Below are 14,278 nucleotides of genomic sequence, written 5' to 3'. Positions count from 1 at the left end.
ACGTAGAATTTAACAGCGTAAGAACTTACAAAAAAAGAGTTGAAAATTGAATAGTATGTTGCACGTGGCGAATGGCGTCGTTGAGACTAGAGGTTCCCACGTGGCAAAAATGGCGGCAGGTGACGCTCACGTCAGCACAGGTGACTCTCAGCTCCACTCAGCAAGACGAGAGAAAAGTAACTGAGCAGTTTGGCACCGACATCGGAAAAAGAGGGGGACAGGATCTGGGCGGAACCTTTGACACGTCACGAGAGCGATCGACCAATCCCAGACATAATGAACAAGAGGCCAAAAAGGCGAAGAATAACGAGAAACAACGAGAGCATCCAGAATTGGACTCTCCCTAACAGAAAAAACCATAACAACTAATTTGGATGAACAAGGTGAATTTTATGATTTCATGATTTCTGAATCAGAATAAATAATTATTTTAAAGAAATTAAATGTTAATTTTATTATTTTAACAATTAGCGGCTTTAAAATAGTGTAATTTCTCAAAGAAAAAAGAAAAAAATAGCTTTTAGTGGCACAAACTCAAAGAAAAAAAGAAAGAAAAAGCTTCCAGTGGCACAAATGTAATAAAAAGTATCCAAATACTATCAAACCGTAAAAAAAGTAGTTAATAGTAGGTTTTAGTAGATAAATATTTTTTCTGGTAACCAAATGAATTTTACTTATTAAAATGATTCAAATATTTACTTGAATCAATGAAACTATTCTTATCCTTCGGAGAATACATGGGGTCTTTTTGACTCCACACTTTTTTACAAAAAGCTTTTTATCTTTTTTTAATATTTTTAATAAGGACTTTCAAGTATACAGACTTATTCTACAGAGTTTAAACTATAATTTAAAAAATTCTTCAGCTTGATTAGATGAGCAGTTTAAAATTGGTTGAGCTTTGAAAAATAGTCTAAAAAAGAGGTGTGTTCTCCGATGGTTATCGTAACAAATAAAATTCATACAAAAAATAACAAACAAAATGAAGAATTTTTATTTTTTTTTAAGGGTTTAATTATCTTTCCACAAAAAGTAAAACAATGTTTTTGATATGAAGTTAAAACAAATGTGTCATTATGGTAACAGGGAATAATTTTTAGAGGGATTTCGGAGAGAGGGGGGGAGGGGATTATGCTCTCTTCTGGGAATATATGCTCAAGTTACGTCACCCTTTTAGTCTGAAAGTCGTCACCCTTTATTCCTCCGCCAACCCTTCATTTAATTTACATAAAGAATCCGATAAGAAGACTTTTGCCGGTTCGCGGTAAGAAAGTGCAATTATTTACACGAGCCTTTTACCAAGTTCTCTTGCATGTTTAAAGCTGATTGGAATAATCAGTGGTGCCAAGGCTTGAGCGCACGTTTGCAATTATATTTCCTTGCCAGACAGTGCTTTTAACGGTTTTTTGTTTTTATTTTTTATTTTATAACTTTCTGTCAATTAAAGTAGGTATCTTACGGTGACGTATTTCTTTTTCAACTCGGAAGTTGACTATTTGGTTATTTGTTTTCTTTGTGAGAATTTAGTTTGTGCTTTGTATATTATGTACAAAGTAACATTCTTAAAAGAATGTTTTCGAATTAGAATTTATTACCGCAGGTTCTTTATTTTTTTCTCTCTTTAAATCGGAACTTGTGGAAATGTTTTGTAAATTGAATTTGTCACTAATTCGTTGCTTTTCAATTAGTTGTAATCCTAATTAGCGATTTAAAATAGTGATTAAAATTTTGCTGTCGAATTACTTTGAATTTGAACTAATGTGAACTAATCTGGACTAATTTTCATAAATTTGGACTAATTTGTACTAATTTAAATCAATTTGAACCAATTCGAACTAATTTTTTAATTTTTGAACTAATTTGAACCAATATGAACTAATTTGAAACTAACTTATTTGCTTATTGAATTAATTATTTACTAATGAATTAGTAGACATTTTTAACTATTTATTAGAACAGTTCAACAAATTCAAAAATATCAATTGCTTAATGAAATAATTAATAATTTTTTGCTCGGAATTAATCAGTAAAGAATAAAATATATATTAATTAATAATGACCAATTTTTCAATTTATTTTGGTTAATTTATTTAATTAATTTATTAATTTAATAATTTAATAATAATAATTTAATTTATTTCTTCTAGTTAATTTATTTTTTATTAGTGAAATTATTATTTATATTAGAATTAAAAGTTCCATTAAACTATTGCTATAGGATTTTTATAAGGAAGAAAAGAAATAATAAATGAAATTTGCATACGATGTCGAGTATATATCTGATAAGTAAATTCAAGAAAAAATCAACTTTCCCGAGAACGGAATTGTCGATTCATTAATTCTGGAAAATTAAAAGAAAATTAATTGTCGACTTGTATAGTCTGGAATGGGTGATGAATGATCAAGAACGATCGGCGGAGAAATTGAGTAAAAGGGATGGGAAGAGAAACTGCTTTATGGAGAAATATTTCTCACGTTTAAAATATTTTCATTTTAATAGTGTCTGTTAGTAAGAATCATTTTTAACTTACCTGAAAGCCTCGTTATTCCACTCTTCTAAAAGATTTTCTTACTTTATCGTTTACATAAGAACAACGTCAAAAATATTTTAATAATAATATTTTAATATTTAAACCATTTTTCTGAATCTATTTGTTTCTTATGTTTTAGTTCTTAATTTTATTAACTATTTTATTTTATAATCCTACGATAATATTGAATAATATCCGAATATTAAAACTATTTTTCGAAATGTATTCGTTTTATTTTTAATTATTAGTTTTAAGTATTAAATTTTATATAATTTATTATTTAACAGTAGTACTAAACAATAATGTTAATAATATTTGATAGAAATTACAATTTTAATAATAATATTACCTTTCATTAATTTATTATTTTAAAAATTATTTTTTAGGTTTTACTAATGAAACTTATTTCTGTAAAAAAAAAAATCACTAATGGTACTATTTCTTAAACCAAACTTGTGAAAATCAATTTATTTACTGGAAAAAATTAATCCCAAGATTCTAAAAAATTGGAGACGGTAAAAATATCGCAAATTAAAAATTAAATTTCATTTATATTAGTTGTTGAACTCTCTAGATTCAATGTCTGATTATAAATAATTATAGATCTAGCAACAATTCGCTCGCAGCTAACTTTTTACTCCATTTTTTAAATAAAATTTTTAATAAAATTAGCAATTTTAAAAATAATACAGTGTACCAATTTTTAATTTAAATTTATTTTCTTAAAAATAAAATATGAATTGGAATATAGTTTTAATATTATTATAACTATAATAATCATATATTCTGACACAGGGAATTCAGGGAAAATTCAGGGTTTTTATTACAACTACTGAAAAAATTAAATTTTTGAAATTCATAAGAAAACTCTGAATTTTTGTGTATTTTTTGTTTGCCTCATAAACTATGAAATTACCATAAATTATAATACAAAACCTTCAATTTTTTCAATCGCTGACAATTTTTTTTAAATACTTTAAATCTTGATCAACTATCATAAAATAATGACTTATAAATTATTAAATGAATAATTTTACTCAAATATTTCAAAATTAATTCAATTTTAAAAGAGTTGCGTTTACACTTTTCATAAATAGATCAACTTCAAATGGTTTCAATTTCAAATTTTATAAAATTTCAATGTTGAATGAATTTAATTAGAAATTTTAAAGAGCTTAGATTTTTGAAAAATTTAAATTCTTCTGAAATTAGTTAAATTTTTAATATGTATTCAATTAATTAATTATTAAAAATAATGGATTTATAAAAGAATTTTAGTTAAAAACACTAAAAAAAATTGTATTTTGAAGAAGTTACAAATGATTGCAGAAATTCTGTTACTTTCAAGAGTAATTAAATTCTTATCACAAAATTCAATTAGGTATGTTCAAAAGAAAAAAAAAAATCTTGTCAAAATTTCAATTATTTTTATAAATAATAAAATTCTTCTTTAAAATTCAATTATTTTCAAAAATTTTCCTTATTTCAACAATTTTCAATATCTCTACTATTTTAATAAAACTACTCAAAAGAAATCAATTATTTAAAATAAATTTTTTATAAAATTGTACGGAAACATTTAATTATTTTCATAAATAATAAAATAAAAATATTTCTTAGGAATTCAATGATTTACAAATTTTTTATAAGTTTCTTCTCAATAATTCAATTATTTTTATAAGTAATAAAACTTATCGCGGAATTTCAATTATTTTTAATACAATTTTAATCGAATTTCTCCAAAAATTGTAATTATTCTTAAAAATTTGATTATAATTTATCAAAAGAATTCAATTATTTAAAAATTTGGTAATAAACATTTTTGTAAGAATTAAATTTTAAGAAACATTCAATTATTCAATAAATAATTTACTTTTGTATTTAAATGAATTATCGTAGAATTTTTTAATAAAAATTGATTTAAAAATGAATTTTAGTTAAAATTTTAGATAATAATATGAAAGTCTTCGACTCGGAGTGATCGATTGCTTCATTTTTTATAACAATATTTTTAGTTGTTTAATTTTAAAAAAGTTTTGAATTTAAAATTTTTGAAAATCTTAATTCCTATGGAAAAATAATAATCATTAAATATTTATTTGCAAAAGAAGTTATTGGTGTTTTTGAATAATTTTGCAATTAAAGAAATTCACTTTGAGATTCAATATGGAGATTACTATTCTCCACCTGCGAACGCCAAGGTCAACGCTAGATGGCAGTTCAGTTGAAAAAATCAGACGCCACCTAGTGATGACCTTGGCGTTCTCAAGTGGAGAATTAAACCACCATTTTATCCCTCAATGACATTTTTATAAATGAATAAATGACTATTTGTAACCATTACACACATTTTAAGAGACATTTATAATAATTGAACATTTTATGAAAATTTTATTTTCTATTTTTGAATTTAGTCCGAGATCTGTAAAAGAATCTGAGTGAAATAAAGAAAAGAATTTTTTGTGAATTAAATTTTCTCAGTTTAGAAATTGACAGTTAAATTATTGTACTTCCGGTATTTCATTATTTTTTTTCTCCTTTTTCATTGAATAAAATGCATCCTTCCGTACTTGATTTTTCTTTCTTGTGGCGTTTCTCCGTTTCTGGTTTTCGTTTATATATATATAGATCGATACTTGGGGATATATAAGGGAACACGAAAATCCGTTCACCGTGAATTACGGTGACGGGCCGTATCCCATCCATTATCCTGGCCGCCCCTGATTCCTCGGTAATTAACTATCAATTCGCCCGATCGGTAGCGCACACCGGTTATATTTCGTTGTCCCTGGAACTCAATACTATCTATCTATCTATATATATATATGTATGTGCGCACCTAAATTCTCAAACGTTCGATCTTCAATGTGATTATCGATCGTTTTGTATCCTTATACGTGGCTTCTGGCTTCATTGAGAGAATTACCATTGAAACACACTACACTACCCAACCACCTTCATTGTGATCCAATTATCCAGTTACGTCCAATCTCAATTCAAGAAAATCGGTTCATTCTCTCCAAATCGAAGGATCTCTTCCCCCCCCCCCCGGACTTACAACTAAATTTATCGATTGCTTCGTTCCAAGAGACGAATCCAACTTCTGTACATATAAGAGGGAGAGGACTTTAAGAATAAAGTGATCTGAAATTTAAATTTTAAACATCTGATAAGGAATCTCTTTTTTTTTTTTTACTGAAAATTTAACTAATTCGGTATTAAGTGATTGAAGAATTTTTCAAGATTATGCAAGCATGAAGAAAGAAAAAAAAATGGATATGATAATGAAATGTGAATTCCATCATTTTGATTTGAAGAACAGGAAAACTTGCAATGCAAAGGAAGAATTTAAAAAAAAAAGAGAATGAAAAAGAATGAATTGCAAAAAGTGAATACACTACTGTGAGGAGGGAATATTTTATACAAAAGTGTATTTAAAAATACATGACATTCGAGGAGGACCTATGCTGAAAGATTGCGCGCAAGAAATGTCCAACGAGTCTTGAGACGGGAAGTTATTTCAAGAGAAGAGACGATATTCTGTGAGCGCAAAAGAAATTTAAAGTATTCCGTAATCGTAACATTGCATTCAAGAAACGAGGAACAAGGAAGATCTTGTATTTTTAACGTTGGAACGCGAGTCGATGCTTAAATATTCTTCTCATTCCTTATTCAGAGTATATTTCATTCGCTCGCATACACTAAGAAATACGCAGACACACACATACACAGAGAGAGAAAGAGAGAGAGAGAGACCTATTCCAATCCCACGGGTGGGCTCAACTTAACTCCACATCGGCGAGACTGGGATTTTCCAACGTTGAAACCAGTAAAAGAGAAAAAAAAAGATTAAAGGGTGAGGAGGGGACATTTGCTAACAATCCCGCCCCCTTTGTCCTAACCAAAAAAAAATTCCCAATGATTTGTACCCTCTTATCTGCATTTTAATTACGAGGAATAATTTTTGTGAATAATTTTCAACTTTTTTGAGGAATTGTTTTTTTTTTCCTTTAGTTCTTTCAACCCTCGCGCACATATTCAAATCACACTCCTCAAGACTTTTTAAAGGTAAACAGATGTGATAACCTTCAGCTTGAGGGGGAAAAATCTAATAAATTAGTGTTGAATTTCTGATATTGTATTGACTTTGATTATCTTTGAATATTGTTTTTTGTGAGGAAATTAGCTTTTCTTTATCGTGTTTAAAACAGGACTACGACCTGTTTAAAAGTGGAAAATTTCTTTTCAAGTTATTTAAAAAAATTAAAAAATGTCTATAAATTTTGTTAATTTTGTAAAAATAAAACTCAGTTTATAACAACTTTGTTGACCAAAATATTGTCGTAACTTAACGTCCTTCAAGGAAGACGTGATATAATGGCCCCTTAAGGACCGTTACGGGGCCTTTTTTTTAACTTGTAGATCCAAAAATTGGTCGAATTTGATCTATATTTTGACGTAACGTAACGTTCCTATGTGGCGTAATGTAACGGTCCCTTGGGATGGGGGCTTTAGAAAATCCTGACGAATTTGTAGTAACTAATTTCTTATCAACATTTGATTGTTGATGAAGTACATAAAAGTATGTTAATTATCACCGTCCAACAAAATTTAACTTTTCTTTTCACACACAAAAAAATCAAACATTTTCGGAAACTAGGACCAAAAAAAATACCCGTGTCTGGACGTTTTGCTAGATCAAGTCGTTTGTGGCTTCTAGGGGTAAAAACAACCCCTAAATGAAAAGTGACAAGTTATATTTTAAAAATAGATTCAATTTGCCTAAAACACGTTACTCGGAGGTTTTTGGGGTCGCTGATCACGAATCCGATGTCAGTTTTTCAAAATTTAAAATGGCGGATCCAATATGGCGGCTGTCAAAATAAAAAATTGATCGGATTCGCTTGAAACTTGTTACTCGGAGGTTTTTGGGGTCGCTGATTAAAAATCTGATGTCATTTTTTCAAAATTCAAAATGGCGGATCCAATATGTCGGACAACCTTTTTTAACAATTATTTAATTTGCCTGAAACTTGTTACTCGGGAGGTTTTTGAGATCGCTGATTACGAATCTTAAGTAAGATTTTCAAAATTCAAAATGTAGGATTAAAATGTATGTTAAGTGAATAGTGAATATCTTAAATTAATAATAATGTAAAGTTTAAAATATACAAGCAAAATTTCTTTCGAGAACTAAATTCATAAAATTGGAAAGAAATACAGTTTTTAGTTTGTCTGTACCTTAAGATCTTTGAATTCTACAAATTTCTTCGTGGGTTTTACCGTAATAAAACAGGGAAAAACATAAACACTTATAACTTAAGAAGCAAAACTCTAAAATTGTCACGTCGTGCTTTTGAATATGAAACCTAACCAAAATGAACTATTGTTACATTTATTGGGGGACAGATTATCGAGGTCCTACGGTTTATGGAGGTACTAGAGTCATTAGAGATGTAATTTCTCGCACCTTAAGTGTTTCCTCCACTTTTAACCCCACATCTTGAGGGCGTATTTTTTGGGCGTTTCCAAATTTCTCCCACTTAAAAAATTCATTTTTCTCACTTTGAAATACCTTCCATTTTTGCAAATAGACAGAATAACAGCAACTTTCGGAATCGAAACATGTACTCGCGACTAACCACAAGATTGTAATATGAACTTTAACTTTTGTCTTAAATATATGTATAACTTCAAACTCAGTATCAATCATTTATTTACCTGAACGATTATTATTAATTTAACGATCGTGATATGAGATGTTTCTCATACGTATCAACATTTTTTGGTCCTTCGAGCCGGATACTGGTGAAGTGTTAATAAACAATATTGTGAAGTTGTTAAGATAAAACAGTGAAGTTCATTCTTAAAATTCATAAAGATTGAAAACGCGAGTGTAAAACATGAAATTCCGATTGTGAATCATTAAGCAAATGATAAAAATTTTGTGAACAAATTTAAAACATAGAAAATTTGTGCAGTGAATCTACAATAAACAATTGTTACAATTTGATACTAGTGAGTTAGTGATTCAAATTGAACTCATCAACGGAGGCTTGGTATCATACAAGAAGAATCAATCCAAAGGGCAATTTAATCAAGGATCCAGTCTCAATCAACTCCAAGAAGTTAACTCCAAGAAGTCAACGCCAAGGAGTCAACTCCAATAAGTCAACTCCGAGGAATCAAACCCAAGAAGTCAACTTCAAGGAATCAACTCCAAGAAGTCAACTCCAAGAAATCAACTCCAGGAAGTCAACTCCATTTCATCAATCAGTAAGAGTGTGTAAAGGTAGGCTCAAATTTAAATCACCAATCCTATAAAAGTTCCTTTTTTTGCTTTAATTTTACAAGGTAAATCAATATTCATGATGGATGAAGAAAACAATCACGCCGTACAAGTTGAAATTGAACTCAACGAATTAAAGCGAACGCGAACGAATCTTAAAAGTAAATTCACGCGATTTGTCACATACATAAACAGTCCAGCAAATCAGAACAAATTTAGTGAAATTAAAACACGATTGCAGAAAGTAGAAAATGCAGTCGACGAATTCGAAGCACTTCAAAATAAAATTGACATTTTAATTGACGAAACTGAGCCGGGAACAGAATTAACAGATTTTGAAAATATATTTTATCCTGCTATAAGCAAGGCTCGAGAAATGTTAATTAACTATGAACTCACACTTACACCTACAACAACATACACACAGCCTATTACACAAAATGGTCAAAATCAAATGCATGTTCAAGGTCAAACTTCCATTCGATTGCCAAAATTGGATTTGCCATCTTTCAATGGTGCTTATCAAGATTGGTTGAATTTTTATGACTCTTTCAAAGCTTTAATTCATGACAATGGAAAATTAGCAGATGTTCAAAAATTACAGTATTTGAGATCATGTTTGAAAGATGAAGCAGCTAAGGTTATAAGTTCCTTGGAAACTTCATCTGCAAACTACAATGTTGCTTGGAATCTATTGAATGACAGATACGATAATCATCGCATAATAATTCAAAATCATATAAAAACACTAATGGAATTACCGAGTTTTAACAAAGAATCTGCTGTTAATATTAGACAGCTGATAGACAATTTTCAAATGCATCTTCGCGCGCTCTCAGCATTAAATGAATCGGTTGCACATTGGGATTCAATTTTAATTTACGTTTTGACCTCCAAATTAGATCGGAATACACATAGGGAATGGGAAAAAAGTCTAACGGGAAAGACAATGCCAAAATTAGAAACCCTTTTACAATTCCTTCGAAATCGGTATCAAATTCTTGAAGCTTCAACTTTTGATACAGTCAACAAAACCCAACCAAACTCGTCTCAATCAAATAACAATTCAAAAAAACAAAGCTTATCAGTTACTCATTCAAAGGATTTTTGTCATTTTTGCAAAGGTGAACATAAATCGTTTGGATGTGAAAAATTTCAAGCAATGTCTATATCTGAAAGGCGTAATGCTGTACAATCAGCAGGGTTATGTTTTAATTGTTTGCGCAAAGGTCACCGTAGTTCTGAGTGTAAACTTTCTCATTGCAAAAAATGTAATAGAAAACACAACACACTTTTACATACAGAAGAAAATCCAAAATCAGATACACCTTCTCAAAATTTGCAAATTTGTGTTCAACCTCAATGTGAGACAAATAATTCGCCTACTCAAAATTTGCAAGTTCGTGTGCAGTCTCAGGTATTGTTATCAACTGCGGTTGTATATCTTCATGACAAAAACAATAAACAATTCAAAGCACGTGTCGTTTTAGATTCAGGTTCACAAAGTAATTTTATTACGGAAAAATTTGCGGAAATTTTAAACTTAGATCGCCGTGAAATTAACATACCCGTAGAAGGATTGAATCAATTAGAAACGAAAATTAAACAATCTGTTTCAACTCAAGTAAAGTCTATGCAAACAGAATTTGCTGCAAAATTAGAATTTTTGGTCATTCCCAGAATTTGTAATTCATTGCCACTTGAATACATTAACAGAAATCAAATTGAAATACAGAAGAACATAAAGTTAGCCGATCCAGAATTTCACATTCCAAAAGAAGTTGATGCATTATTAGGAGCAGAAATATTTTATGATTTAATTTCTGTCGGTCAAATCAAATTATCTAAGCAAAGCGCAGTTTTACAGAAAACAAAATTAGGATGGGTTTTAGCAGGTAAAATCGGTCAAGCTGTTCAAAATAAACGAACACACTGTCACTTGAGTTTAGAAAATATCGGTAATCAAATTAAATTGTTATGGGAATTAGACGAATTTCCACCAAAAAAATTCCTCTCACCGGAAGAATCAGAAGTCGAAAAGCATTTTAAAGAAAATACAAAACGTGATCGCGACGGAAAATATACAGTAAAATTACCGGTAAATGAGAAAATTAACAAACTCGGAAGTTCTTATACAATCGCGGAACGTCAATTTCTTGCTTTAGAAAGAAAATTCGAATCAAATAAAGAGTTAAAAAACGAATATTGCAAATTTATGCGCGAATATGAAGAATTAGGTCACATGAAAAGGGTTACTGTTGACAAAATACCTGATGATGGTTACTTCTTACCTCATCATGCAGTTTTAAGAGCAGATAGTTCGACTACCTGTTGTAGGGTCGTTTACAATGGTTCCTCGAAGACAAAGAACGGATTATCGCTTAACGATGCGTTAAAGGTCGGTCCCACTGTCCAGCAACCACTTATTGCCATTTTAATTCGATCAAGAACTCATACAATACTTTTATCAGCTGATATTGAGAAAATGTATCGCATGATAAATATTGATGAAGATGATAGAAAATTTCACCGAATAATTTGGCGCGATGATCCAAGCAAAGAGTTAGCTATATACGAATTAACAACGGTCACTTATGGTACCGCTTCGGCACCATATCTAGCAACCCGTGTCCTCCAAGAGCTAGCTGAAAATGAGAAAGAAAATTTTCCAGACGCGTCAGAAATTATTAAGAGAGATTTTTTCGTTGACGATTTATTTACAGGTGCAAAAAATCAAAATGAAGCGATTGCTTTACGCGATGAATTAATTGAATTGTTAAAACTTGGTGGTTTCAAGTTACGCAAGTGGTGTTCAAATGATTTAGAATTGATATCTTCATTACCAGATGATTTAATAAACATTAAATTGTTTTCTGATCCATCATTATCAATCAAAACTCTGGGCATTCAATGGAATCCAAGAACCGATCAGTTAACATACACAATTAGCAACATTTTAAATTATACAAGAATCACAAAACGTTCTATGCTTTCTCAAATCGCACAATTATTATATGATCTAATTGGATTATTAGGCCCTATAATAATAAAAGCGAAAATTTTCATGCAACGGTTATGGCAACTCAAGTGTGATTGGGACGAGTCAGTTCCGCCCGAAATTCATACTGATTGGCAAAACTATAGACAAGATTTGAATTGCTTGAATGATGTTACTTTTCAGCGACTTGTTGTTGTTGATGATGCTACAAATGTACAACTGCATGGGTTTTGTGATGCAAGTGAAGCAGCTTATGGTGCTTGCATATACGTTCGTTCACAAAATGCAAAAAACGAAATTTATGTAAATTTATTGTGCTCAAAAACACGTGTAGCTCCTTTAAAGTCAATTACAATACCAAGATTGGAATTGTGCTCGGCTTTTCTTCTAGCAAATCTTTTAAACTTTGTAAAATCAATTTTGTGCCTTAAAATCGATGCAGTGCATTTGTGGTCAGATTCAACAATCACCTTACAATGGATTAATACAGAACCGTATCTCTTAAAAACGTTTGTTGCAAATCGTGTTTCTCAAATTCGCGAATTTACAGATCCTTTAGATTGGAAACATGTTCCAACAGAGCAAAATCCTGCAGATTTTATTTCAAGAGGTCAAATGCCTAGTGAATTCATACAAAATGCAATGTGGATTACCGGTCCAAGCTGGCTTGGTTCTTCTGAGGAGCATTGGCCTTGTAGTCCATTCAATAAAGTACCAAACTTAGAATTAAAGAGTAATGTTTCATTAATTGCGAATAATGAAATTAAAACAAATGATACAAATTGCATTTTGAACAAATTTTCTTCTCTCAGAAAAACTAAGCGAGTTATTGCATATTGCATGAAATTCTTTAACAATTTAAAGAATAAAGTAAAATCGAGAAAAGAAAAGGTTGAATTAAAAAATTCTGAAACAAAGGTAAACATGACACATCTGTCAATTGAAGAAACGCAACTTGCAATGAAAAAAATTCTTAGTTTATTGCAAAAACAATTTTTTCTACGCGAAATAAAGTCATTGACAAACGATGAGAGTTTGCATCGTTCAAGCAGTTTAACTTCTTTGAATCCTTTCTTAGACAAAGATGGGTTATTACGCGTGGGAGGACGATTAAAAAATTCAACATTATCTTACAACGAGCGATATCCAATTATTTTACCAAAATCACACCACATTACAATTTTAATAATTAGATTTGAACATGAAATAAATTATCACAGTGGTTCTCAAGCAACATTGAATGCAGTCAGATCTAATTATTGGCCAATTAATGGTATGAGTACTGTTAAAAGTGTTATTAAAAAATGCATAATTTGCTTACGTGCAAAACCTACGAATCAAAATTATTTAATGGGCAATTTACCCAAAGAACGAATTACTCAATCGCGACCTTTTATAGTTACTGGTGTCGATTATTGTGGTCCATTTTTTATTAAAGAAAAAAAGCACAGAAATAGAGGCAAAGTCAAGGCCTATATTTCAATATTCGTATGTTTTGCTACAAAGGCTTGTCATATTGAATTGGTTAGTGATTTAACTACCGAAACTTTTATCGGTTGTTTAAAAAGATTCTTCGCTCGTAGGGGAAAAAGCTCTACTATTTTTTCCGACAACGGAACTAATTTTGTTGGCGCAAATAATGAATTAACAAAAACATTGCGCGAACTTTTAAACTCAGAAAATCACAATGAACAAGTGTTAACATTTCTCGAGAATCAGGGCATTAATTGGAAGTTTTCACCTCCAAATTCTCCGCATTTTGGTGGTTTGTGGGAGGCTGCAGTAAAATCTTTTAAGTATCTTTTTATCAGAACTATTGGCGAAAGATTGTTTTCTTTTGAAGAATTGAGTACATTTACTGCCGAGATCGAAGCAATTCTTAACTCCCGACCAATTACTCCTTTATCATCTGATCCTAATGATCTGAGATCATTATCTCCATCTCACTTCCTAATTGGTGATTCACTAATGAGTGTACCAGAACACGATCTGTCTGATATACCAGAAAATCGTCTGTCAAACTGGCAAAATATTCAACGGCTGAAGCAGTGTTTTTGGAAAAGGTGGTACAAGGAGTACCTTAATCAACTGAATGTCCGTTGCAAATGGCAACAATCCAAAGAAGAGAATCCAGAAATTGGTACCATGGTCATCCTCAAAGAAGACAACATTCCACCCTTACGCTGGCACCTGGGTAGAATTATTGAAATCCACCCTGGTGATGACTCAATTGTTAGAGTTGTTACTGTACGAACCACTACTGGAACTTATAAGCGATCTGTAAAACGCATAGTTCCTCTCCCTATCAATTAAAGGACATTTAAGTGAATTCTATCAACTCTAATTAATCCTTTTTGAACTAGATTAGTTCAAGGTGGGCGGTATGTTAAGTGAATAGTGAATATCTTAAATTAATAATAATGTAAAGTTTAAAATATACAAGCAAAATTTCTTTCGAGA

At 30.5% G+C, this 14,278-nt stretch overlaps 1 protein-coding gene across 1 annotated transcript; it reads left to right on the top strand.

Moving 5' to 3' along the window:
• The first annotated feature begins 7,909 nt into the window (after window positions 1-7,909).
• Window positions 7,910-14,131, top strand: LOC122501086. The gene is made up of 4 exons (XM_043610351.1): window positions 7,910-7,987; window positions 8,586-8,823; window positions 8,886-12,529; window positions 12,683-14,131. The coding sequence occupies exons 1-4, from the start codon at window positions 7,910-7,912 to the stop codon at window positions 14,129-14,131; spliced, it is 5,409 nt and encodes a 1,802-aa protein (XP_043466286.1).
• The last annotated feature ends 147 nt before the right edge of the window (window positions 14,132-14,278 follow it).

This window comes from Leptopilina heterotoma, unplaced genomic scaffold (assembly GCF_015476425.1).
Source record: "Leptopilina heterotoma isolate Lh14 unplaced genomic scaffold, ASM1547642v1 Lhet_199, whole genome shotgun sequence".
Classification (NCBI taxonomy): Eukaryota; Metazoa; Arthropoda; class Insecta; order Hymenoptera; family Figitidae; genus Leptopilina; species Leptopilina heterotoma.
This window is presented reverse-complemented; position numbering and strand designations above follow the sequence as displayed.